General features: G+C 41.0%; 1 protein-coding gene across 5 annotated transcripts in view; it reads left to right on the forward strand.

The window, feature by feature from the left end:
- Window positions 1-26165, forward strand: part of AGAP1 (ArfGAP with GTPase domain, ankyrin repeat and PH domain 1) — a 370628-nt gene that overhangs the window by 89071 nt on the left and 255392 nt on the right. For all 5 annotated transcript variants that reach the window (XM_065637290.1, XM_065637291.1, XM_065637287.1 and 2 more), the window contains exon 2: window positions 24673-24731. In XM_065637290.1, coding sequence (XP_065493362.1) covers window positions 24673-24731 — 59 coding nt within the window. The remainder of the gene's footprint in view (window positions 1-24672; window positions 24732-26165) is intronic.

The raw sequence follows: 26165 nt of genomic DNA on the forward strand, positions 1-26165 counted from the left end.
CTGAGTGCTGGTGGTTTCTTGTCCCTTCCTCCCGTGCGAAACGAGCCTGGTACTGTGGTGTTATATACTCACACCAGCGCTTGAGAGACCATGACTTGGATTAATGGTTTGACACCCAATAGTCCTGTTTTTCTGCTGACATAAATCAGTCAGTTGTGTTTTCGAGTGAGATTTTTTTCAGGCTATTACTTCAGGTTGTTATTCCAGAGAAGTGACATCCATGAAATAATTATATTTTTTATTAGAAAGGGTCCTTGGGTCAATGTCTTCAGTGTGCCTTGCATGTTGACTGCCTGTTTCCTAGTATGAAAGATGTCCTTGCTTGTTAAATTGATCAATGAAAGGTGTTTTTTAATAACAGGAAGCTAATTTCTGTTCTCTGGAGAATGTGTTGGTTTTGATTTTTGTCCCATTGGCAATGAAGTTCCTCAAATGGACAACACTATATTGGGCAGGCTTGTGATACTCAAAAGTCAATGCAACTGGCACGGTGCTGGAGAGGTTTTTATTGCCGAGTGGAGTTGTGCATGGCAGGATGGTTTGCTGGGTGCCAAAGGAAGAAGATAACGCTTTTTCAGAAAAAGGCCTTTTGAAAGTAATGGTCAAAAGTCACCGGGAGTGCACGGCCCCTTCCAGCTCAGGTTCAAAGGCGGCCTCAGCTCTTCGCACCCACCTTCCAGAAACCAGTAACATCTTTCATCGTTTCGGGTACCGCTGAGAAAGCAGAAGCCTGGAAACGTGAGGAGTGGTTAGTTTTCAGTGCCACACACGTGGTCTGTATTAATGCAAGAAAACTGTGCAGTGTGTGAACTGTATTTCAACAAGGGTGGTGCTGGTTCTCAGTGCTTCACTCTGGGGCTTTCTTGTTGGTGGCAGGCACAGCTCTGCAGTAGTCAATCTTGCTGTTGGCTTGTTGTTCTCAAGGCATGGACGTGAGTTAAATGCCACTGAATGTGAGAAGTTTTGTGTAAAATCTCCTTGATTCCTGTGTTTACTTTTAATCTCTGAAAAAATACCTGAGCGTAATTTATGTCTAAGAAACTCTTATGTATTTTTCAGTTAGTTGAAAAGTCGGTGCTTCATGCAGATGTTGGTATTTGAGATTATAAAGTTGTTTTCAATGAGGAGTGAAGGTAATACAGATGAACTTCAGGGTCTGGGTTAGGTGGGGATGGGGCCCTCTGGGAGGGGACATGAAGTTCTCTGAAGAAATTCTTGATTTTCAGTTTAGATATCTGCAAAGCTTCCTGGGTGACTCAAGGCAAAGTTTTTATGAAGTTGTTTGAGAATGACAGATTGTGAGAAGTGTAGGTTGAGATCAGATAAGCAAGATCTATGTGTGGCGCCTTGACTGTGTATAAAGATATGTAAGCAGGCTTGATTGTTGCTGTATGTATGTACCGTAGGTATGGAAAATACTGTAGGTATGTTCAGCTGCATTGAAAACTTGGTTATGGGAATCCTCCCCTTTTCTTGCCCCTTCTTATCTCGTGGTCTTGTGAACACAACGGGTGGGGAGTGAAAAGAAAAATCATGTAGTTGGTTTGCTTTGTGTTTGGACTTGAGTGTTCCTGAGATTATCACCACCTTTTAATGTCACCACCTGCGTTACCTCTCCAGTCAGGCACCTTGGGTTTGTGGAAGCTCTGCAGCAGCAGGGACTTGTGTGCTTTCTTGTTTCTGCCTGCGAGTGAATTACCTGCTAATGCAGTTGACCTCCCGCCCTTTGAACTGACTATTTTTAACCTGAAACGGGGAGGAGACTTAATGATAAGTAGAGCCTGATCACAGGGCATTGCAGTCACCTTAAGAGCTGTTACTCTAACTGCCCTCTGCCTTCAGTAAACAGAACTAATACAATGCAAGAACTTTTTCTGAAAAGCATTTTGAGAGAATCCTAAATTTTAAAAAAACTGTAACGGAATCTAAATTATTTTCAATTCAGTTGTGCAGTGTCGTTCAATTTAACTACGGTTTAGGGACCAGAGGTCCTGGACAGATGTGCTGTTTTCTCTTGTGCTGTGTTGCCTTGTCCTGTGTATTTCTGCCGTGATTGCCAAGTTGTACTTCAGTGGTTAAGCTAAAATAGAGAGATCTTTTTATTAGTTCTGTGTAAGAACAGTTTATAACCCATAGTACTCAACCGAATTTTGCAGTTTACCAGCAGAAACAAATCATCTTACCTTTAAGGACAGTGAGGATTAAAGCACAGGGCTGGTTTTGTCATTTAGCTGTAGGTGTGTCTTTCAGAACTGGTCATCTTTCAAATAAAGTAGCCACCCGTGTCTTTATTATCTGCACTTGATGCTTTATTTAAGGAAGAGAAACTTATTGTTAGATGGATTTTACTCGAGCTATCTCTGGTCAGCTTTAATGAGATGCATTTGAAACTGTTGCTGGTTTGGGTGCAAGTGAAGTATCAATGTTGATTTGGAGGGACCTTTTCATCCCTTCTGAATCAAGTCTGAAGGTCTGTGAGGAGTGAGGAAATGGTGATTTTTTACCTGGAGACTGGAAAGCCTGTTAGTTCTTTTCATTAGCCCTTTTATTCTGCTCCCTTGCTACAGATTTCATTTCCAGCCCAGTTTCTTGGCTGTTGGGGGCAGGAAGAAGGTGATACTGCTGCTGAGCCAGGTGATGCAGCTGCCTCCCAACATCTGCCTGTTTCACACAACCACTGGAACATCTGCAGAACCAATATTCTTGTTTCTTGCTGTCCTGGGGGCTCCAGGTGGTACATGGGAGTGTCTGGAAAGTGAGACTTGCCTGGAATTACTATTGTAGGGGAACACAAACCTGCATTTAGAATAGGAGACTCCAGAATGAAGTGGGATTTAGTTGCTGTGTTAATGACAGTTTTACTCTAGGTAACTGTTAAGTGATACTGTGTTAACTCCCTCCCATGATTATATGCCTTTTCCCATCAAAATGGAAGTTCCGTTGTGCTTGTGGATTATGTACTTCCAGTCACATGTGTTAATATTTCATGTAATCACACTATATCTTTCAAACTTAATGATGAAATCCCTGTAGGTCCTTAATGTGTTGGCGGGCACATTTTGGGCTTTTACCTAGGAATCCTTTCATTCAGCTGACTTAGAAAAGAAAGAAGCAGACTGAAGGAAATTGTTCTTAGAGTCACTCTTGGAAGTTACTTGGGCAGAAGTGCAAGCAACGTGCATCGGTTTTCTGTAGAAACCTCCATCCCTTCTTTCCTGCGAGAAGAGATATTGGGACGAGGCTCCTCTTCTTTATACTGAAGGAGTACGTTCCTGTCACAGCATGCCTTAACCTCTACCCTCGCAAAGTATGTAAGGAATTGACTGATAACAAATCTCCTTCCATCCCCAAATAAAGAAGAAATTGAGTGTGATGTGAGCACGCATGCCAGTTTGTATTTTTAGGGCCCCCAGGTTGAGACATCACTGTAGTCAATGTAATGTTGCCCTTATGTAGTGTGGATAAAACATGAAGGGGACACAATACCTGTTTTATGTGGAAGTACAGCTGCTGGAAACTGTTCGACATTGGGGGCCTGACAGTGTTTAGTAGTGGGTGATGGAGCTGGTTACTACGCACTACAGACTTACCAAGATGTGTGTAATCCTGTTTCCACAAGCACAAGATTTTAACACAGTCTTCCTTTGCTTCTAGTTGTCTTCTAAGTTGGTGTCCTTGTCCCAAAATACTCCGCTGCTTGTGCAGTCGTGCTGCAGGTGTTTTGCTGGTGGTTTCTGAAGCGTGTGTGGTACTGTCTCTCACCCTTGTTGGCTTTTCCAGCCACACATTCAGTAAATAAAATTCGCAGTACCGCTGTTTTTGCACAGTGCACGGACTCCATTACAGCAGGATGACACGGTTCAGGCTCCAAGCAGAAGGCTCATTTCTTTTTGGACCCGATCTGAATTCCTTTCTTGCAGAATAATCCTAGGAATGTGTCGCTGCAGCCGTCACAAGCGCTGCTGCCCTTTTCTGTTTACATGTGCTATCCCTTGTCCTCCGCAGTCGTACCAGCATGACAAACAGCTCTGGCATCACCATCACTACCCGGAGGAGAATGCTGGAAGTGTTTCTTGCAGAACTGTGTACTAAAAGCGGAACAGAAATCACAGCAAAGCCATTATATATGTATATTCCTGTTAAAGTTAGTAAAAATTGAATTCTGTATATTCTTTCAGTCATTCACAGGACTACCTCTAATAAATATTTGACTAACGAGCCATGGGTGTTAGATAAGAGCACAAGGAGCTTCATGTAACTTCTACAAAAGGCTTCCGTGCTATACCAGTGCTGTGCTTGTGCTCAGACCACTAGAATTCAGCTTAACTGTCAGCTCTTGTATCGTTCTCTGGCAGTCTCAGGAGTTGTTTTAAATTCCCTTTTTCCATGGCTTAGCATTTTTTTGGGGATGTTATATGTTACATGTAAGTAAGTTATATATTTTATACACTGATTTTTCTGTAATACTTAAATACATATATTTAAAAAAATTAGAAGTCGTGTTGCAATGTCTTTATTTCAGACACACTCATGTGTATTAACCGATCTTACGGTTGTGTCTAGGCCAGTGAGCTGTCTCATGATTTCGGAGTCAGACCATGTGCTCTGTTTTTCTTCATTCCTGTGTGCTCTTCCTCTGGTCTTGGGAGCCAGGGAACTTTTGAGTTATAAAAGCACTTGTGTTCAACACCAGACCATGAAATCACTTAAAGTCAGTTTTGCCACCTTAATTTCTTCTTCATGTTTACTTAGTAGAATATGCACCCAACAGGCCAAACCTAGGAAAATATGATTGCGGAACCAATAAAATTAGCTGAAGATTCCCTGGTGTAGAAATAAGCAGTCTTTTAGCACTCATTTTTTTCATTTTGATGTCTTGCTTTTTCTAGCAGATGGCTCGAGCTCAAAACCTTGAGCCTCAAGGTAGTTGTGAGGTTTTTTGTTTGGTGGGCGTTGGTTGGCTGGGTTTTTTTGTTTGGCTTTGTTTATTTGGTTTTGTTTGTTTGTTTTCCCCTTTTTGTTTTGTGTTTGTCTTTTACTATTATTATTTTTTTAAGGTTTTTTGAAGGCTTCTGTCAGAGATTTTGGGCACACTTTTGAGGAGTGTCTCTGGGTCACTATAACTAGGACATGAAGTAGAGACAATTCGTGTAAATTCAGTTCGAATTACAGCATGGCCTTTGAAGTCTTTGAATTTGTGGTCACCTGAATCTTCAGGAATGAACGTGTGATTTAATTTCTGTAGCAGAATTTTGAGCTAGAAACTAGGGCTGTTTAATTCCTTATAAAGTGAGAGGTTACTTAAGTGTAGGATATTCTTTTAGAATTGCAGCGGTTGTGTTGTAATTCTGCTGAACTGTAGTTTGTGAACCTACGGGAGGTGGGCAGCCCAGCTGGAGTCTTCTCATTGACATCTGGGGCATCTGGCTGGAGTTGTTCAGATTTGTTCTGCGCATTCTGGTCCTGCTCTTAGGACAGCACACCTGAAAAATGAAACACAAAAGTTCAAGTTTTCAGTAGACTCTTGTGCTGTTTGTAGCTTTTTATCCCTGTGTGTGTTATGAATCACTTCTGGAAACCCTTTGAAAGTTACCGAAAAGAACTTCAATAGCCTTCAAATTACTGCAAGGAGAAAACATCCTGTGCTGAAGGAGCCTTGAAAGAATGTCATCGTATTTCTCCTTTATTGTTCATTTTATGTTTAGGAGTAGGTGGGGGATTTTTGTGGTTTGGAGTAGCTGGACTCAGTCTTAGGTATTGCTCTCTTGATAAAGAATCTCCTTTAATATAGCTGGAGGGGCTCAAGTCTCCCTATGATTTTTTGGCATGGGTATTCAAGAGGTTGTTTTTGCTGCGTTGTTATGGCATGTTTAATGTAAATGTCTGTCCATTTAATGTGAATGTTTGTCCATAATGCCAGTAGGTGTCTTGTTCGTATTCTGGCACAGATGACGGACTTTCTGAGGATCTATTTGCCTAGTGGTTTCATGGTAACTTCAAAATACTTCATGCTTACAGTATTTTTGTCTTGTGTAACAGCGAAGATAGTAGCTTTTGAATACAAAATCTGCATCGAAGTATTGGAAACTTATATTGCTTATTCTTATGCAGAAAATCTTGTCATTCTCAATCGGATTAATCTTTGACATTTTATTCCTCAAATTTGAACTGCTTGACGTCAGTTTTCTGTTGTTTAAAATGTGATTTTTTTTTCAAGAGTTCCTCTTGAAATTCAGCTCTTTTTTTTTTGTAAGAATGATCAATAACGATTGTAGTAATTTTCCATATAATATGAAAGATGAAGTGCATGGCTCTGCAGATGGACTGTTTAGCTATCTGAATTTACCTTTCAAGTTTTGTAAGCTTGCTTTTTCTCTGTATGAAGATGCCTCCTCCTGTATATTTGTCTTAGCTGCTCTTGGGCTGCAGCTATCCAGGTCCCCAGTCATTTTGGAAGTAAATTTTTCTCCTAGCATCCTTTGGGACGCATTGTAAGATAGTCCTGTGGTCAGATAAGCAGCAGGATTGGTGATTTTTACACTGTTTTGCTTTTTCTTGTTGGATTCTGTGATAACTTCCGCTCATATTTCTCATAGCTTCATGAGTAGTGTCACTTCTACAATGTTTTAGACTTTGAGGAGACAGCTAAATGTAATTTGCAAGTGGTGTCTGTTTGATGTGACAAGTGCACCAGGAGCGGTGGCACTTCTCCTCCTCCCCTTGGCAATAGCTTTTTAGATCAAATGCAAGCTGTCAGGAGTGGGTGTGTTTCTTTAACAAGAAGACAATTAGAACTTCAACTGCAGGTTTGGGGCTGATGGGCAGCAGGTGATGATGAAATCTAAGAGATAATAGAGAAGGAGAGCAACTTTGTAGTTACAAATTTATTTACTACTAACATGCTCAGGTAAGTCTTCTAGTAAACTGCTGTTGGAGTGAAGTGAGCTTGGCTGGTGTGAATTAGGACAGCAGATGATGAATACTTGGGCAAGGTGGAGGGACAGGCCTGTGGAACAGTTATCTACATAGGTGGTAAAGCTTGGGGTTACTTGAATAGTAGATCAAAACCTTTAAGGTGCAATGGTACAATACTTATAGAATGATCAGAGATTTCAAGTTCTCAAGGCGTTAGATGTGATCTTGAGTAGGTGTTTAATTCAGAGGCACAATTTTCAATCTAAAATCCAGAGTGGTTTTCTTATTCATTGCATTTATCTCAGACTTTTCCTTCATAGAGACTTGTCCGGACAGAGACTTCTTCATTCAGTAATTCTTTGAGACCCCTCTGTGACTGCCTGTTGTGGTTTGTGGTTTTTTGTTTGGTTGGTTGCTTCGTTTGTTTTGGTTTTGTTTGTTTTGGTTTTTTAAAATTGAGAAGAACTGTAACTATTTGAAACATTTAAAAGTGGATTGGCAAATCAATTCAGTAGTCATAGGTGCTACTGACTGGCATGAACAGATGTATGTTGGGATGATTGTAAAATAATGTGGTGAGACATCCTCCTGTTTGTCAGCTGGGCGGGATTGAGCTTGCTGTTTGAGTTTTCGCAGGCAGCGCGCAAGCTTTCTGAAAAACCTCGCATGTGAAAAGCAGGCTGTGTGCTGTGGGGAATTTCACATGGTGCTGACTTGTGCTGCAGTGCTGGCTGCACATCATTAATCTAACACTTCGCTAGATAATTTTGTTCTTTCCTGTTGTGCATTATGATGCCCAAAGCTGTTTAATAGGTAACGTAATTTACGAGTTGTGGTTTGTTTGGTTGGTGTTTTCCAGTGTAGCCTTGGCATAATTTCCAGTGATGATAATCACTTCAGACTGTGTGTGACAAACATATCTGATTGTATACATACACCTTGCTTAGATATTTAGAAACTGGGATGCAAACAATTACTGATACGTATACATGGCGTATAGGATGGAACAGGGCATGTTGAGCGTGTACATCAGCTGTAATGATGAGCAGGTTTAATTAACATTATCTTAGGAGAAGCACCTGGCTGGTATGGAGGCAGCATTTACAGGGCCTGGAGGCACTGGCCGCAGGCAGCAGTGACGGGGACTTGACAGAGGAGGGTAATTTGACCCGAGCGGAAGGTAAATGTTCACGTTTGTTAATGTCTGGTGTCCAGTTCTTTGATAAAAACAGCAGGCTTGCGTTCAGCTTTCAGTTTTGTAATGCAGCCTAGCAAGATGATCCTGCATGAAATGGCTACGTGCCTTTTTGCTTTTTTCTTAGTGTTATATTTGTTCTACAGCTTCTGCCAGAGGAAAGGGCAGCATGATTTGCTGTTCTTATTCCATTAGGTTTCCTGATAACCTGCAGCTACAGTGAACTGGCCAGTCCTGAATGATATGTAAATATTATGCACTTGCACTGGAGGCTGGTACCGAGGCAGATAAGGTGAACAATTTGTCATGAGATGTTACTCATCTTATTGTCTGGCTAAGAGGAAAGTGAGGTGGACAATATGAATTACCTGAAAACCGTATTCTTTTGCCTTTTTACTGCATATTTTACCAACTGTAAGAACTGTGTTTTGACATAAGTACAAGCTCCTAGAGCTGTTCATTCCTGATTTATTTTTTAGTGGCCATTCTGTTATATATGTATGTTGTCAGATTGTTAAACTGGTCTCCCTTTCTCCATGAGTTGGCTGTAATTTGCATAACATGGTGGAACACCACCTTTTAAAAGCTGATTAATATTTCTGTGAGTCAGCAGAGGCATGAGTAATGGGTGGTTCTCACTTTCCCAAGTGATAAAGGTGAAGTGTTAATTGGAGCCAGCTGATACATATTGCGTTACCTCTGCCTTATATTAAGTGGTCTGGAGACCACATATCAGAGTTGTGAATCACTTATCCAAACCAGTGATTATAAAATGAGTTGGGTTTTCTTTGCTGGTTCTTGTTGGTATTTAGAAAAAGAAAATATTTTATTTATCCATAAAGATGGAATAACATTTACAGTTGTGTGGAATGGAGAAATTTCGCTGCTGGGAATGTCTCTTTTTTTTAGAGTTATAGCCAAAGACTTATCCCATTATTCTCCTGCATGTATGTTTAGTAAGCACATCTGCTTAATTTGAAGACTTCTGTATTAAACTGTGATAGCTTTGGATTTCTCTAAACAGAACATCCCGAGCAGGAGCGCTCTTTCCAGGGCTCTTCTCTGTGAGGTGTGACTTGATCAGTAACATCCAGCTGTGCCTCTGACGTTTCTTCTCACCTGAGGTGTCTGTGCTGGCACTTGGTGGCTGCTGTGCAGGGAATAAGAACCTGGGTGCTGTGGAAGAAATTCTTGTACTGTTGAAATTTAGTTCATGCCAATATCCTGTGGCATTTCAAATGAAGTTACATGAAAACCCACTTCCTAGACAGAGCTTTTCATGATGCTTCGTGGGCAGTCAGGCGCTGGCTTGCTTGCACGATCTCAGTAAAAATGTTGGAAGGACATCGTGCTAAAAATGTGTTCTTAACCCCACAGCGGTGGTTTATGTCAGCCTTCCTGAAGGAACGAATCCCTTCTAATTAGTAAGACAGTGAAGTTTATTTTGGGGTTTGCTTTGTTTTCAATTTAGGATGTGAACTCTTATGCACTTAAGCTTAAAAATAAAAAAAAGTGTACCTATGACAGGGCCTGCTACAGCTGTTGGTGGCAGCTGCAGCATTTGCTGTGCTTGTCCCAGTGCCTGCCTTTGCTTGGGAAAAAATAAATCCATTTAAATGGGGAGGAGGAGCCAAAAATTAGTTTTGATGTGCACCAGTAGCCGACTTGATGTGCTAAGCACATATTGTCTCTATATGCTGTCCCAAAGACAGTTTGAGGTCCCCTCCTTCAGCTTTTGGTAGCACCGTGGAAGGTTGAACAGAAATTGTCAGACTCGTTTTAACTGCAAAAAGTCAGCATGCATGAATGGGTAAAATGTGCTGAACCCAGTCTCATCACTGCTGTCCCCAAGAATAGGATCGCCAAAATGTTGGAGATCTGGCTGGCTGGTGCACATTGTCCTCTGGTTCGCCCTCTCCTGGTCCTGGCCACGGTGGTCCCGACTAGCGGAGGGGGATGTGGAGAGGCCAGAGGGTTTGCACAGCACGGTCTTGTTTAGCAGAATCTGAGGCAAGGTCCTCAAATACAGAAATGGCCGTTTTTGCACCCTGAAGATGAAGCTTGCAGCGTGTCACCAGGTTCCAACAAAGCAGCTTTATGCAGGGGGTAGAGCTGGTCCCTCTGATTTCCAAGTGTGCACTTAGTGTAGCATGTTCTGCCACTGCTTTTTGGGTGGTTTTATTGAGATATGTAGACTGTAGCTCTTTGCTTTCTGGTTTTCCATTGTACTGCTTCCAAATGGCTGTGTTTTATTACAGGTTTAAGGCTGTACTTAACGGTGTTAATGATTTTTTTTTTTAGGATCATGTGCTAGTGTTGTTGCTAGAGTAGAGGCTGACACCCTTTGTGTTTAGCTTTGAAGTGCGTTTTAGATCTTTAAGTGCTTTTGACTTTCATTCTTTTTTTCCAAACAAAAAATAATTCTCATAATGAATTTCAGTCGATAATGCAGTTTAGTTTACTTTTGGAAGGGGTACAAAGGTGAAAAATCATGAAAGCCAGGATGGAACAACTGGCCTTCAGCATTCTTTTCCCAGCTCATGAAAAGGCAATAGGAGGTTATGGCGTTAGCAGTGAACAGAATATGAAGGGAGAGGTTTATTTCTAAAGTTTTTGGATGCCAGGCTTCAGCAAGGAGTCGTTTTACAACGTGGCTTGCTTGACTATGTCATAGGTCAAGCCAGAACAGTGTGAAGATGCAACAAGAGGACATGAGCAAAACGGGACTGTTTTTCCAAATTCTTGTTTTAATGGGGCTAACTTGTGTGTTACAAAAATTATGGGTCCAAAAAGCATTAAAGCAGGTTTGTAAGTGAGAAGGTGCAGGTCTCTTAGGTGTAGTTGAGCTGTTTTCTGATTTCTGAACTCTGCATGATCTTCTTTAAAGATACCATTTCTAGTACAATCATTTCAGTTTAAAGTACATGCCTGAGGTGATGGGAACCTGATGAAGCTCTGAAAACATACTTGCGTTTCTTGGCTTCACCCAGGAAGCACAAATGAGAATATAGCCAGAGGGCAAGATTTTTCCAAAAAACGAGAACAGTTTTATTCCTGGATGAATGCTTTAAAAAAATGTAATATTACCAGTTTTAGCAAAGCTAAAAATTCAGCTTTGTAAACCTCAAGTGGAGAAGTATTAGTAAATTGATATTTGTGTATAGCCTGGATTTTTTTGCTTCCAATAAAATGTCATGGTAGCTCAGAGGCACATCTGCTTCTGCCTCGATTCATGTCCCAGTGGTTCGAGGTATTGCACTAATTCTTCACATAATATGGGGAGATGGGATATGAGCAAGGCTGGTGTAATGTTTGTAATGTAGTGATGATGGTAATTATTCTCTCCCCTTGCAGATCTAATGGGACACATCAGACCTTTCAAATGTCGTGGTAACTGCTGAGATTTGGGAAGGGTTGAATTTAACATGAGCTCGCCTGTGGTTTGCAGCATCCTTTTTGCCAGGTTCCCTCGCTGCTGCTCCAGAGCGCTGGACGAGTCAAGGGCGAGGTGGTTCAGGCTGTCTGGGAGGAGAAGGCGGAGGATTTAGGAGGAGACAGTTGCAGACTTTGGGATTATAGCAGTTGATTCGCTTGCTTTCAGCTTCCTACAAACAGCTTTATCTGCGAGTGGAAGCTGAAAGACGCTTTGTGTTAGAGTTAGTCACAGAGTCTAAAGTTCATCTGACAAATGTTTTGAGTTTCCAAAATAAATATTTCCTACTTACATAGATCTGCTGTTTTCTGAAGTGCCTTCTAATAGCAGGTGCTTTTTAAGTAGGAAGCTGCTTTTCTAATGGAGTATTTAGTCACACATTACCTTTTTTAACAGTTACGTTGCAAGCAGTTTTAAGGCAAAAGATAGTGGCAGCTCTGAGTCCTTTTCTCTTTCTTTGCTTTCTCTCTGCTTCAGGACCTTTCCTCTTGCTCAGCTGCGCAGTGTGTTAAGACACAGGTTTTTGGCGATGCTTTGATGGTCCCGATGTTTTGGTGGTTTAACGGTCTCTTGGGCAAAATGGTAATGAAGTTGAGTAAGTGGATGTTATCCTTACTACTGGGTGTTTCCGATACCTGCGCCCACCCCTATTTCCTGCTTCAGGTTGTCTGTCTCAGCCGCTCGGAAATAAACCCTTCTATCTTAGTGGATCTATTTGCAATTGAAATACAGCGGGGCCCCTTTTCACTGTTTCCTTGTTGCCGTAACTAAGGCTTTCGCGTTGGTTCCAGCTCAGCATTAATTCCCATTGAGAGCGTGCCTTGGATTGCAGTCACATTTTTTTTGACATGTGACAAAAGCCTTGTGTAAACACGTTAGATGTGCATCAGGCTAATAAATATAAAAAAAAATCAGATTATTCCTCTGGAGAGCAGTGTCTCCTTTATGTATTTTCCACTAATCATCTCCAAATCTTGCATGGGTGATATCAAGTTAGGGAAAGTGGACTCAGTATTACATATGGTATAGTCAGGGAAAAAAAGGCTCTGTTTTGACAACCAGCATAGCAATCTTGGAGACATGACTTGAGTTCTAAAAAATGTTTTCATAAATGTGCTGCATAAACAAGTCATAATTTCCCTTGTGGAGAGGGGAAATATTTTTCTAGATGTACTTCTGTACAAACACGCTGGACCCATTTTCAATAGCCAGAATTTAAAGAACTGAAAAAGTAAATCAATGATCATATGATGCCAGAGCACAGATTTTGATCGGCAAGCAAGAAAGTGAGGCCATAAGTCAATTTTGAAGTAATTAAACTTTGATACTGCATATTTTTGCATCTGCATGCTGTGACTGCACCAGATGGTGCAGGGCAGCATTGATACCCTGCAGGAGAATACAGCATCCTTGATCGCACCATCGCTCACTTTACAGTCTTGTCTAGCGCTGCTTGCTCGCGGGTTACTTGAGAGGGAGGAATGTTTTGGTAGCCAGGCGTGTGGAAGAGTCTTGGTTTGCAAGCCGAGTTACTGCATCACACCCTTTTAACCGTATTGATGTCATCGTGACTCCATGGGTGTGATGGAGGGTAGAGCTTGCCTGTGTCTGCATTAATCACATTTACAGCATGCAGCCACTGAGCTGAGAAATTGAGAATAAACCTTACAGACGGACGGGCAAATGATGTGTTGGGGAAGGGTGGATTTGACTTTCATGGGGGAGATCATGCCTCACACTTAGTGGAGTTCTTTGCAGGAGGACAAAGGAAACCTGTTTATTTTGATGATGGAAAGAATTATTCTTGCTAGAGACTTGAGCTGAGCTGCCATCAGATAAGAGAGGGGCTCATCTTGTGTATATAACTTTTTCAAAAGTAGGAAATAGTGGATAGGAATAAATAATTGGTGGGGTTTTTTTTTCCCTTGGAAAAAAACCCAAGCAGCAAGTCTTGGAGGAGTCCGTGATGCCACCTCTTCTGGTTAAGATATTGAGAAGTGCCCTGGGGAAGAGGATGAAAGAGGGTGACAATTTACTGTTCGTTCAAGGTAGTAAAAAACAGGAGCTGCTTGTGCAGAACTGCAGGAAAATCTCGTGATGATTAGCAGTTGATGTACTGGCAGTTTTAACTTAATGTGGATGAGTGCAGTGCTGACTGGTGTGTCGTGGCTCCGAACGGGCTGGAAGTCTCCGTAGAGATACCGGCGTCTGCAAGAGCTTTGTGGAAATAGCGAATGAAGTCTCTGCAGGGCTCAAAGCAAAGAGTGTTAAAGACAGAAAACTGAGCAAGTTGTCATGCCTCCATTAACTGGCTGTAGCATTCCCATCTCTGGAGGCTTTGGGGGGTTGATTGTGGTCCTCGCATCTGGAAATAAGTCTAAGAGAACAAAAAGGTATGTCAGAAAGGTTTGGTCCAGGCAGGAGCTGATCTAGCAAAGCAGAATGGTGCAGCCTGGGGAGGGGAAGGAAAAGGGGGATCATCGTGGGAGAGGAGAGAGGCAAAGATGGAATCGCTCTTGATTATCCCTTCTTACATAAGAATTAAGAAGTGTCTGGTGAAACTTGTAAGAGGCAGATGGAAAAAGAGCCCCATAATTTTTTTCTTTTGTTATAATCCAAAAGATAATTGAGCTGTGAGTCCCTGTAGGACCTTGGGAGTGTGAGTCCTTAGCAGACATGCACAGCTATTAGCTGACAGATAAAATACATGAAAAGCTGTATTTGTATGAAGAGGCTACTTGTGTCTGAACCGCATGTGGAGCTAAATTGGGAGAGCAGGGACAAAGTGTGTGGTACCACCTCATCCACTCTTGTTTGCTGCCGACCTGTGTCAGGGCGGGAAGGCAGATGGATTATTAATCTGGGTTTTGGTGTTTGCTACTATTAAGGGTTTGTGCTTTTGTCACTATTTTCTTAAGCATGACTTGACCTTTATCTCCTTCTTCTTATGCCTTTTTTTTTTTCCTCCAGAGTTACTGTGGTTTTGCTCATTTACTGCTACTTAGTTCCCTTTCTGCTTAGGTTTTGGTGATGCTCAGGTGTTGCCCCAGTAAAATCTCTTCTGTGGAATCCCAATGCTGGAAATCCTGAGTAGGCTGATTTATTCACTGCATACTTGGTTTTCATTGAGTATTGTTGCTGTTTGACCTGTAAGATAACCATTTTTTTCCTCTACCAAGTAATCACTAAGTTCCTCTTGTGTATTTTTGCTTTGGTTTTGAGTTACAGCCATTCTTCTCTATCTGAAAAACTGAGAGTCTTTTCAGCCAGCCAAGCAATGCGTCTGAGTTATCTTTTTTTAATCTCTGTTGTGACTTTTTATTCAGCAAGCCAGAAGGAAGAATCTTTTTCTATATTAATTTATACTGCTCTTTTTGTTTCCCCCAGTTCATCTTTTTTTTTTTTTAATTTGTATTTTAACATTTATTCTTCCTTTGCCAAGTGTATAAGCTGTCCCTCTTCATCTTTGATGCATTGGAGGAAGGTTTCTCATTAATATTGAGGTTGGAACAAGAAAGGCTAGTTCCTTGTTTGTGCCTGGAGGCAGGCAAGACAACATAAGCTATGATTCTTGTTTTGTTTTAGATACTTCAGACATCTTTGCTCAGACATGGCTTTAGTCCTGTATTTTCACCGCTGGTATTTAACGGTTTTTAAGAAGAGCATCACTGCTGGATGTCTGTAGCATGGCTTGTTACAGCTCAAAATCTTATCGCCAGATTTTCAGTTACTGGCATTTGGGATAATCTTTCCTGTGCTGGCTCCATCCTTCCCTTCAGACAGGAGATGGTATAAAACAGACCTCACCTTTGACACTGACCTGCTTTCTAGCGAGACCCAACAAAATAAGACGTTTACCAAACATTTCATCTCTAGTGGCTTCTTTTTCTTTCTGGACTTCAATACTACTATGGTTACTTGTTTAAACTGCATTCTCTGAGGCTTTGGTGCTTACAGAAATGCCGTCTGTTGCCGGAAAAAACTGGTATTTCATCACAGGGCATAGACACAGCTTGAGGCATCAGGGCAGCCCAGAGCACTTGTACATGAGCAGTGCTGCTTTCTGCTGCTTCTCCTGTTGCAAGAATATCAAGCGATACAGTAGATTTTAGCCATGGGTGTTTGATAGGATTGCTCTAGCTGATGTAATTCTAGAAAAAAATGTAAGCCAAGGATGCTTTTTATTCCCCTTCTCTGCTGAATGTCAGAGCAGCGATATCTCTGGTTTTGCCCAGTGCACGTGCTTGGGAAAAGAGGCTGCAGCGTGCGGGGGAGAGATGGGGGGACACAGAGGGGATGGATGGGGGGCACAGCCAACTTATTGCAGGTTGACTGCTTTGTGCGAATCTGCTTTTGCTGGGATGTGTTTTTGTTGTGCTTAGGTAGTACATTTCATTAAAAACACCCAACCAACCAACCCACCAAAAAACAAACCACACACAAAAAACCCAACAATAAAAAAAAAAAAAAACCCAAACAGAATAATCTGTAGTTTCAAAGCAATCATTTAGTTTTGCAGTTTTACTGGGGCAGTGAACAACTTTACTACAGCGATGCTTTCATTTTCTTTTTGTCTGCTTTTTATATTTCTTTCAACTTCTTGTTGTGGTCGTCATCACCCTGTTGTGAAGGGGGCCAGCCTGGACTAGTATTTTTCAGCGTCACATTTGTCCAAGGGGTGCTGCTGATTAGTAAGGAATGTGCATTTTATTGGAATTAAGTTGTAATCCCGCTCATCCTCACTCAGAACATCCCTCTTTGAAGCGCACTGTGCTTCTCCAATGGCAGAGCTGCCTCAAGAGAAAACAGTGGTTTTTACATGTGGGATTTTAATTTTTCTTCAACAAACTGTGTATCACCTCCAGAACCTGACCCACTGTGAAAATACAGGGAACGTGAAGTTTTTCTTGTTGACTGTGTCATTTATTTAGGCTATAAGGTGTCCATAATGGAAAACATTTTTCTCTGGGAATATTTTTTTGGGGGGGAGGTGTTGGTTTTTTTAGTAGTTTTTTTTATGGCTAGTCTTGGTTGGAGCTGTGTTTATATTTAAGGAGAAAACAAATCTTTTGGGTGGTGTTATATATAAAACTTTAAGCACGAAGCTGATTTGGGAATATACTTGCAAACATTATACATCATCTCAGTCCTGTTGTAGGATGCCTGGGACTGTTTCTAGTTGTGGGAGCCATGGAGATAACGTCTTTGAAACCACCCCAAAGCCTTGTGCTCAGTGAGGTGTAATATAGCCACAGGTATAAGAGAGGTGAGGGGGAGAGTGGAAATGCTAGCAGCAGTAAAATACTAAATTAAAGCCAAAATCTAAGTGCTGTGGTGGCAGAGAAGTGCTCCTAAATTCCCGTGCCCGAAAGTGTATTTTAGGAAGGGCTGACTCGCTGGCTGTGAAGGTTGTGTAGCTCTTTCCATCACCGGTCCTCCTCTTGTTTCCATGGCAGCACAAAGGATAACGCTGTTGCAGCTGCCAGTTGCTATTGGAAAATAGATTTTGGGTTTGACCTAAGCATCTATTTGATGCAGTTCTCAGTTACAGGGCATGGTTTTTCAGATGTTAAATATATATGTGTGACTCTAATGAGTTTCGGTTGAGGTGCCTGACGCCTTAAAGAAGCTGAGCTTAGAGCTTTTTCTGTCGTACAATTAGCAAGTAGGTATTTCCAGCGATGAATCTGAGCAGCAGTAAACAATTATGTTGGAACTGTAAGAGCTCTTGGGATTTTGTTCTTTCTGACAACGCTGGGAGGGGTGAGGGAGTTGTTTAAACTGGCGGCTCACAAAAATCCCTCTTGTCTTAGGGTTGTAATTGAGTTGCTTTGTGTCAATTTTCGTGACTTCTTCTGCAATGTGTGTATTAATCCTGTTAACGAAGTGTAAATATGCTGTCGTGCGCGATGGGATGTGACTTCCCAGTGCTCCCACCAGGGCCTGGATGGAGTTCTGAGCTGGAGCTGGGAGGGGATGGAGCCACATCGCAGTTTTGCTCTTGGGTTAAACTGCGTAAGAAGAAGAAATGACACTTCTGCAACTCAGGGAAAAAGGGGATTTGCAAACGATGGATTTGCATAGTTGCAGCAATAACTTCTAGCTAAAGTACAGAGGAAAGCCATATAATTTATAATTCTATGAAACTGAGCGAGTAGGGAGGTTCTGATCTGGATGGTTTTCTAAAAAATTTATTTATTATTGCTTATAACTGTATGCAGAATTGAATGCAGAAGCAGAGAGGATCCATATCAAAAGCTGGCCAATTTATTTCTTTCTTAATTAAAAAACAGGTAAAAGATGAATGTGAAAATTAATATATAAAGAGGCTCTTTTGAAATGTGACGTGCTCTTCTGAATAATATTCTATGCAAAGCTTAAAAATAAGCATGTCAGAATATTTTTCTGCAGGACTGCGTTGGAACTGAGTCGATGCTTTAACTTGAAATGCTGGGGGCTGAGTGGGAGAGAACGTGTGCTGGGAGATTACCCCTCCTCTGAAAAATACATGTTTTATTAGTATCACAAGTCTCAACCCAAAAGTGGCATGTTTTGCCTCTTTGCTGAGAAAATGAGCACACAAGCTTTGGGAAATGCGTTCTGGAAGTGCTCCTTTGATACGGCTCCAAAAGATGTGTGGTTTTATCTGCATCTTTGTGGGCGTGTGGGGACTCGTAGGAATATTTTTCTGTACCTGTTCCCTCTCAGGTTTTGATTTCAAAGTTGGAAATAACTAAATATTGCTTGTAATGCAGAAATGATTGAGGAGGGATCAGGGTGTGATGCAGTCTTGGTACTTTAGCTTTGTGTATTTTTGAGGGCTCCTGTTCTTATCAAAAAGAAAAAGATCTTTTGCTGAGGGTTTCCAGAGAAATCCCTTGGCTTTTTTTTTTTAATAGCTTTTCCTTATTTAAAAGGACGTCAAAGGGACTCTGGGATAGCCTAAGGGAAGCTCTTACTAAGAAGCTTTCCAAGAATTATGGAAGATTTGAGACTCTTCATGTCATACTGCAGGGACATCTGCCTACTCTTCACTCATCTCTCCTTTCGTACAGGTTTGCCATTAGGTTTTCATCTCAATCAGACACAAAGAAATCTGTGAGCTTCTCAGGATTAAATTGCTAGTCAAGGGTGATCTATTTCAGTGACAATAAGGGACAAAACAAGGTTAGTGGAGTGAGGGCTGGTGCAGTACAAGGGACAAAGCAAAGGCTTCTGTCCTGGCACTACTGGCGGTGGGATGTGGACTGGTGTGATGGTCTTGGGGCAGCTCAGCTTCTCCCAAAATACTACTCAACAGATAGATTTTGTTGGCTTGCAGGGATTTTTTTTAAGCAGGAGGGACTCAAATGGTGGTGAGGGTGGTATAAATCTAATCAGCCCCAGTTAAAAGTATTTACTTTGTAGTATTTACTGATTAGCTGCCTTGCTGCTGTTGCCCATGGTGGTGGATGCAATTCATTTACGTTAGCAGAGGGCCTTCGGCGTTAAAAATCAAGTATGAGACAAAACAGGTTGCTGAACACCTAAGACAGGCTTTTCCTGTGGTTATTTCTGTAATTGCTATGAAAATTCTGACGTTTTCACATGACTTCCTTCCCCTCTTCTGAGTCAGGACGGTTGAATTGACCTTGAACATGTTGTCTCTCCGTAATGTTGTTCTGCTAATATTTATTTAGTTTTTAGTGGTTGTTACTGGGTTTGAAGAAGGAAATTTGGTTTTCTGTTGGAAAACTTATTTTAAGCAGGACTTTCATATGCAGAGTGTTGAAACAGTCAGACCTTCCTGCTGTGCTGGGCCATGGAGAACATGGATCTTGCCAACAGTGGCCATCAAGTCCCAAGATTTCACCGCAGCGTTGTGTTAAGAGGGAACCAAAGCAGCATGTGTACCTGATTCTTAGTATTGGAACTAGTAGAGAAGGTTCTTCTGGCTGGAGCCAAGATGCTAAACTGAGGTTTTAAAATAGCCAAGGACCTTATTGTAGTTTGTGCTTCAGTGTAATGTTGTGTAAGTGGAACTAAGAAATTCTAAATGTGGTGGTGGAAATTAGGAAAAAGAAATACAAAGAAAATAAAGGCTGTTTTGTGGAAAAGTAAACTTGGTGAAGGAAGTGCAATTTAAATTATCTTCTTGATGCGCATTTTAAAAATACATGATTGACACCATACATATTTGAAGCTTTTGATCATTGATGCAGAAGTTAAATGAACAAGACATACAACTGTGATTAATTATCGACAAAAGTAATTTATTTCATATGTATAGTCTGTAGTTAGATATGAAGGTTGAATTCACTTGAATTCCAAAGTCGGAAGGTAATGCAAACAAGACTCCAGTTGATCAACTTCATCCATGTGGTTCTGTTTATTATGCATATCTCTTTCAATATGTTTAAATCGACATGCAGTAGTGGGGTTTTTATTTCTTCAGCAGAGTGTGTATGTGGACTACCCAATGTGGGCTTTGCGTGCCGCAGTCGGCATCCATGTTTCATAGTCATGCTGGAGATGTAAGTTAGTTTTCTTTATTATTTAAAAAAAAAAAAAAATCCCCTAGCTTGTTTGTTATGTTCTATCTGTGAGTATTTGACGTTTTCACCTTAACTTCCATGGGTTTTGGGATTAACTTGGAATAAATGACTCCTTTCTGAGGCATTTGTTCTAGAACTACGTGGGTTAGCTGGGTACTTCGATGTCCATACAAATGATGGTACTTTAACCTCTTTTTACACAAGAGACCAGATGCTGTTTCATGATGTGTTATGCTTTTAACTGTCATTATTCCTTGTAAACGTGCCAGTTTAAATTGTACTGGGGAGAGATAATAAATAAATGTAGGGGTTTGGTTTTGTGTGGGTTTTTGGTTTTGTTTGGGTTTTTTGTTTGTTTTTTGGTTTTGGTTTTTTTTTTTAATAAAAGGGCAATGGAAGGCCTTCTGTAATTTAACTGAAAATTGAAGATAATAGTATTGTGAAATTTTAGTTTAAATTAGTTGGGTTGAAGTCAAGCACGTCTTTTTTAACAGGCATGTTTTGGACTAAAATGGTATTTCAAATATTCTCAAGTATTTTGGACACTCAAAACACCTGTATGTAACAATAACAAGGTACTTAACAAAAAGGAGGAGGCAGCTGTGTCAAGAAGTCTAGCACCTTGTCAAGTTAGCATTATTATATTTCTTTTACCCTGCAGCTGATCAGAATTAAAATGCACGTATTTCCCATATTGAGGGTACTGGATGTCTGCGTTTGTTTTGGAAGGTCATTGTGTGGGTTCTAGATGCAGTTCAATGAAAGAAGGACCAAGCAGGGTGAATATCATCCATGCCCTTGGGCTGGATCACTCTCGCCAACTTTCTGCTTTGTCTTTTGGCCTCCTGGCTTTTTGGAAATTTGCCTTTCATTGCCTCTCCTATCTAATTTCTGCTTTTGGAATGTACAGATCTTAAAAAATAATATTTAAGGTTATTTTAAAAAGTGACAGGGCTTCTGATGTTCTTGTTACCCTTGCGAGTCTACCCCTGGGCTTAAATGGTAGATTGTTTTTTGCAGTTCTCCAGCTCAGTAGCAGTGATCTGCTCGCTTGTCTTTTTTTAATCTTCTGTGCCGATAAAATCCAATGCTTCTTTTTTATTGAAGCTTGTTGACATTAATAGAGAGTTCTCCCATTTTGTTCTGTGCACACACACCCCCGCCAGTCAGGCATCATACTTGCCTGACGCTGGTGATTTTCCTCAACCCCTGAGAATCTGGAGATCAGCCGGAACCTCCTCATGTTGTACGGCCTTGGCTTGTTCCTCCTGCTGCTGAGTCTTGCAGATAAATGGCAAATTTATTATTTCTCTGTTTATCCATCTTTTTGCAGGTAGTAATGAAGAAAGGAATAATGTGTGCACAGGTATGGGGAAGGGAGAAGCTGGCATGTTCAAATCGTGCTGTACAAACATATCCTCAAACTATACAAGTTTGTAGTTCTGGAATTGTCAGGAAAAAGTGGTTTGGAACAGAGCTATGGAATATAAAAGATACTTGGGGTTGTGAAGAGGAATGCAGGGTATTGTCTGTCATGCAGTTACATGTAATTAATACTTAATCAAAACTGTTTCGTGGACTCAGGCGTAACTGGAGTAGTCTTTCTTGATCTGATATCCAAGTTTTTGTGTGGTAAAATGTGGATTTTACTTGTTAGCCGTGATGTAATGTTGCTGTGATATAGAGGCTATCAGTGTGATTATAGGCTGAATGAGTTCCATTTAGAGAGAAAAAAAAAGTGGTAATCCAAAGCATCAGAAGTGTAAGTGCAAGTTAGTCGATATCTTTACTGAGCAGGGAGTAATGGTTAAACATGCAACGATATAATTTAAATCAGCACTTGCAAGTTTTCATGCGTTTGAAATAATTGTGAATCTGTATTACTGTTCCACAAGTGATGAACAAAAGAAGTTTAAGTTACAGAAACATCACTTGGGAAATCAGTACTTTATGTCCTGAAGAAATAGGTTGGTGTGGAAAGCAACTCTTTGGTTTGTTGGCTTCTCCTTACGGTCAGTTCTTTCCCATCGCGGTTGGGATGGCGGTTTCTTCTTTTCCACTACTTCTTAAGACAGCAATAGTTCAAAGCAAAACCACAAGAAGTGGTAGTTTACAGGCAGGACAAGTTAGGGAAGAATTCCTCTTATGCTAAAGGCCGTAACAGGTTTCTGTAGGCATTTTGGTTCCTGCAGTTTGTTGCTCTACAGACTTCCCAGGGGTGTCCGCTGTAGTGGAAGGAAACTGCCATAGCTAGATCTTTGGCCTGACCTGGTGCACTAAATAGTACATTTTCCAGCTGCACTGAATTACTTAAAAAGAGGGAGAATGTTTTTGGAGGACTGTGACAGCTCTTGAGACGTGTGTTTTTTCCACTTCACCTGGACCCTTCAAACCACAGTTCATCCTTTGCCATCCTCTCTGTCCTCATCTTTCCCTTTCTTGGCTTGGAGCCTTGGTTTGGTCTGAGACTCTGATGTTGTTTGACAAACACTTGCCTGTCACTGCAACATAAACAGCTCTGTCTGAGCTCCCCATGAGGAGGTAACTAGAATTATTCCATAATGCTCCAAGTCATTGTTACCTGTTAATTGCAGTTGTGATGTTTAGCTCTGAAATGCTTATTTTGCTTTTCCCAAGCATATTTAGTAATCTGTGGGTTTCCTCCTATGGTAAGAAATGTCGATAGGCTCACAGAGGAAAAAATAATATTTACAAGCAGTATTTGCTTTCTTAAACCTTTATTAGGTAAACCAGAATTGACAAACATTGGGTTGTGGAAAAATGATTTGTGTGGTGCTTTGTGGTCAGGCCTGACTAATATAAGACACTTGTTTTAATTTGTGTACATATATATATGTGTGTGTGTGTGTGTATATATATATATCAACCTGAGACTTCAGGTTTTGATCAAATTGGACTTGTTCAGATCATGCAGCAGGAGCCTAATGACCATGATGTCTTCTCTTGCAGCTGGAATGCCAAAAGGTTAACCCCAGTCTTCAGAGCATCTTAATCTGAGCTTTTGGTTTTCCTTCTCCGTCCAGTGAGTGAGTGGGAGGCAGCTCAAGATTGTAATATAGCCAAATACTTATTCTTTTTGAAGTGTTTTCATATAAATACACACGTTCTGCTAGTGCACATAAGCTTCTATTTCTAGCTGAAATGTAAAGCGATGTGGTAAGTAAAGATGGAGAAGGCTTCCTAAATCATGGCTAATATGTCTTTGTAATGTTAAGCAAAAGTAATATATTTAGTGGGGAACAGAGAGAGAATGCAAAATACAGGTTTGTTTTGAAATTGTTTTAGTTAGGCACTAGGAAAGCTTGCTTAGAGCTGGCAGTTTCTTAAGTTAGTGAGGATGCCATTGGGGTAGGAAAGTGCTTTCCACTTTATTCTCTGCATCAGAGATGTAATGAAATAGGCTTCTCCTTTTTCTGACTGATGTATCGGAGGGCAGGCAATGGCCTGCAAAACCTTTGCTTGCTTATGGACAGCGTGGGCAGGTGTAACTTTTCACCTGTTTTTTCCTGTGACATTAGGAATTGATTGTAACACCGGGACTTCTTCAGTGCTGTTTAATTACTGTGGAGCTGCATCTGATCTGCTTGGTAGGAGCGTTCTGTGCATGTGAGATGCAGCAGTTTGTCTGGTTTTTGCATAGTTTTGGAGAGGGTTAAATCACCATTCGTAGTAATGCTGCTCGGATTTGTAATGGAAACATCATTATCTGTTTGCTTTCAATTGACTAGACCTTTACAGAAGGAACAAAATGATAACTGTTTTTGGAGGTAGAAAAACAGAGCATTGTTTCTCTTTTTTTTTTTTTTTTTTGGTGTGCAATTGTCAGTGGGGTTGGATCTGGCCGTAGCTCTAAGGACTTTGTTTCTGTTGCTAGCAATGATGAATTTAACTTGCTAATTTTCCAGAAGTCACCCCCCTCCTGCCCACAGTAGCTTTTTATTTAATCGAATTGTAAATGGCTTTGTGGTTTATTTCTGTCTAGATTGTACTATTGAAAAATAGCGTGTTTCTAGAAAAAACACATATTCTCCCTTACCTGGGCAGGGGTGTTACCACTGACACTGGCTGTTGCAGTCGTTGATGTTAAATATGACGTGCAGTAAAAAATAGCATTTTTAGAACAGACAAATATTCTCGTTTATCTGGGTGAAGTTACGGCTGATGGTGGCAATCGCAGTTGTTGACGTTGAGCCTGATGAACAGTCCAAGGCTTTTCCTGTAGACAAGAAACGTGTTGTGGTGGATGGGCAGCAGTTTAACCGTGTACAGACTGGAAGAGTCTTTTCACAACCCTGAAGGACTGGAGTTAGTGTGAAGTTGTGAATACCAGTGGAGATGACAGAGCTAGACCTGCTACACAGAGAGCATCCATTCTGCAGAAGGTTAATTTCTGGTATTCTTGAATTTTTGTATAATTTATCCAATCTCCTAGTGTTTTTCATGTTGGACTGTCAGCCTCGTAAGGTCGAATGTGACTTTTGATCTCATGTACTCAAAGCCTTAGCATGAAATTCTGTGTGCCAGACCATTAAATGTCGTTGTACTAATTTTCTGAATGTTGTTCACTCTTACAGATGCCTTTGTAAATAGCCAAGAATGGACACTAAGCCGGTCTGTACCAGAACTGAAAGTGGTGAGTTCATATTTACTTTCATCTCTGAAAAACACCTTGACAGTGTTACGCACAAGTGACAATCTTTTAAGTCTCACTAAATCTACTGGGGGGAAAAAAGTATAGAAAGCAATTTTAAAGAGTAAAGCGTTTTTCTTCAACAGAACTATCTTTATGAAATTTTTGTATCTCCTATTTTTATAATCGTACTTCAAAGACCTATTTGTATTTTATTGCTGGTTTTACTTGTTTGGCTACGTGAATCGGCTTCCTAGGGTGCCCTTCTCAGTAGGGAAGTCTTACACTTGTGTAAGAGGGGGAAGTGGATGTTAGCGGGTGATATATAAAGCTCCTTTTATCTCACTGTAGTAATTTGCACAATTTCTTTGAGGACCAAACGTCTTTTCTCCCTCTCTTAGAAGAATTTTAACTGAATTTGTACTAAATTTAAAAAAATAGAGTATTTTGAAGGTAAACGTAGTGAATCAAAACCTACATTTTTCCTATAAGAATGAGCTGTGATTTAATAGCTACTTAGAATAACTTTTCCCTTGGCTGAGCCATTTTCCATATAGGTGGAAGAAATGCCAGAATAGCACAGAGACAGACTGGAGGAATTTCCCAAATTTGCCCTTTAAGTGTTATGAACACGGGGACTGGGGATGACGGCTGGAACCTCCTCGTGGATGTTAAACCAGCAGCTTGTCAAGCCAGCAGCACAGGGTTGTTGAGGCCGGATCACTGTGATTTTTGCTGCGTGGAAGTTCGGATTTAATGAAACACAACTGCTTTCTCAAACCCTACAAACCCTACCCCCAGCTCCTGTTGTCCAGCTGTCACTGGATGAGCTGCCCCAGTCCAAGCACCCGCTTGCTGAGTGGCAAAGTGAATCAGGCAAAACCACCTGAGTTTGAGGGTGGGCAGATAGAGCCGTGCTTCACTACCCCGCTTCTCAGGTGGTAAATGCCTTCTTCCGAATTTGAGTTGATAATAGTGTTTATGGGGGTGAGACAGAGCATAGGTCAAACTTACTGTGATAAATGCACTGATACAGAATGGCATTTTAATTGAAGCAGCTTCCTTGTGACTGGAGTGATGTTCCTGCTTTGATTTCTGCAGTGCAAAAGTAGAAGAAAAGCAGGGTGATTGGTGGATGTAACTACATAATACAGGAGGGGCCTGCAGAGGGTCACCAGATTCACTTTAACCGATGATCTAATTTGGAAGGCAAATACCTCCCACAATAACATACTACGAATTTAGGACTGTGAGGAGTTGGTTGGGTACGAGTCCAGTCCACTGTGGTATTAGGTGGCTTATGCTGGGGAGGATCTACAGATGGTTTCCTTGTTCATCGCTTCCCCTTCTCTGAGCCCAACCAATTCACAACACCCACCAGTAAACTTAAGGGCTTGCAGGTGAGACCAAAGCTGTAGTTGTTCTGTGTTGTAAGGC

Source organism: Caloenas nicobarica, chromosome 6 (genome assembly GCF_036013445.1).
Source record: "Caloenas nicobarica isolate bCalNic1 chromosome 6, bCalNic1.hap1, whole genome shotgun sequence".
Lineage (NCBI taxonomy): Eukaryota > Metazoa > Chordata > Aves > Columbiformes > Columbidae > Caloenas > Caloenas nicobarica.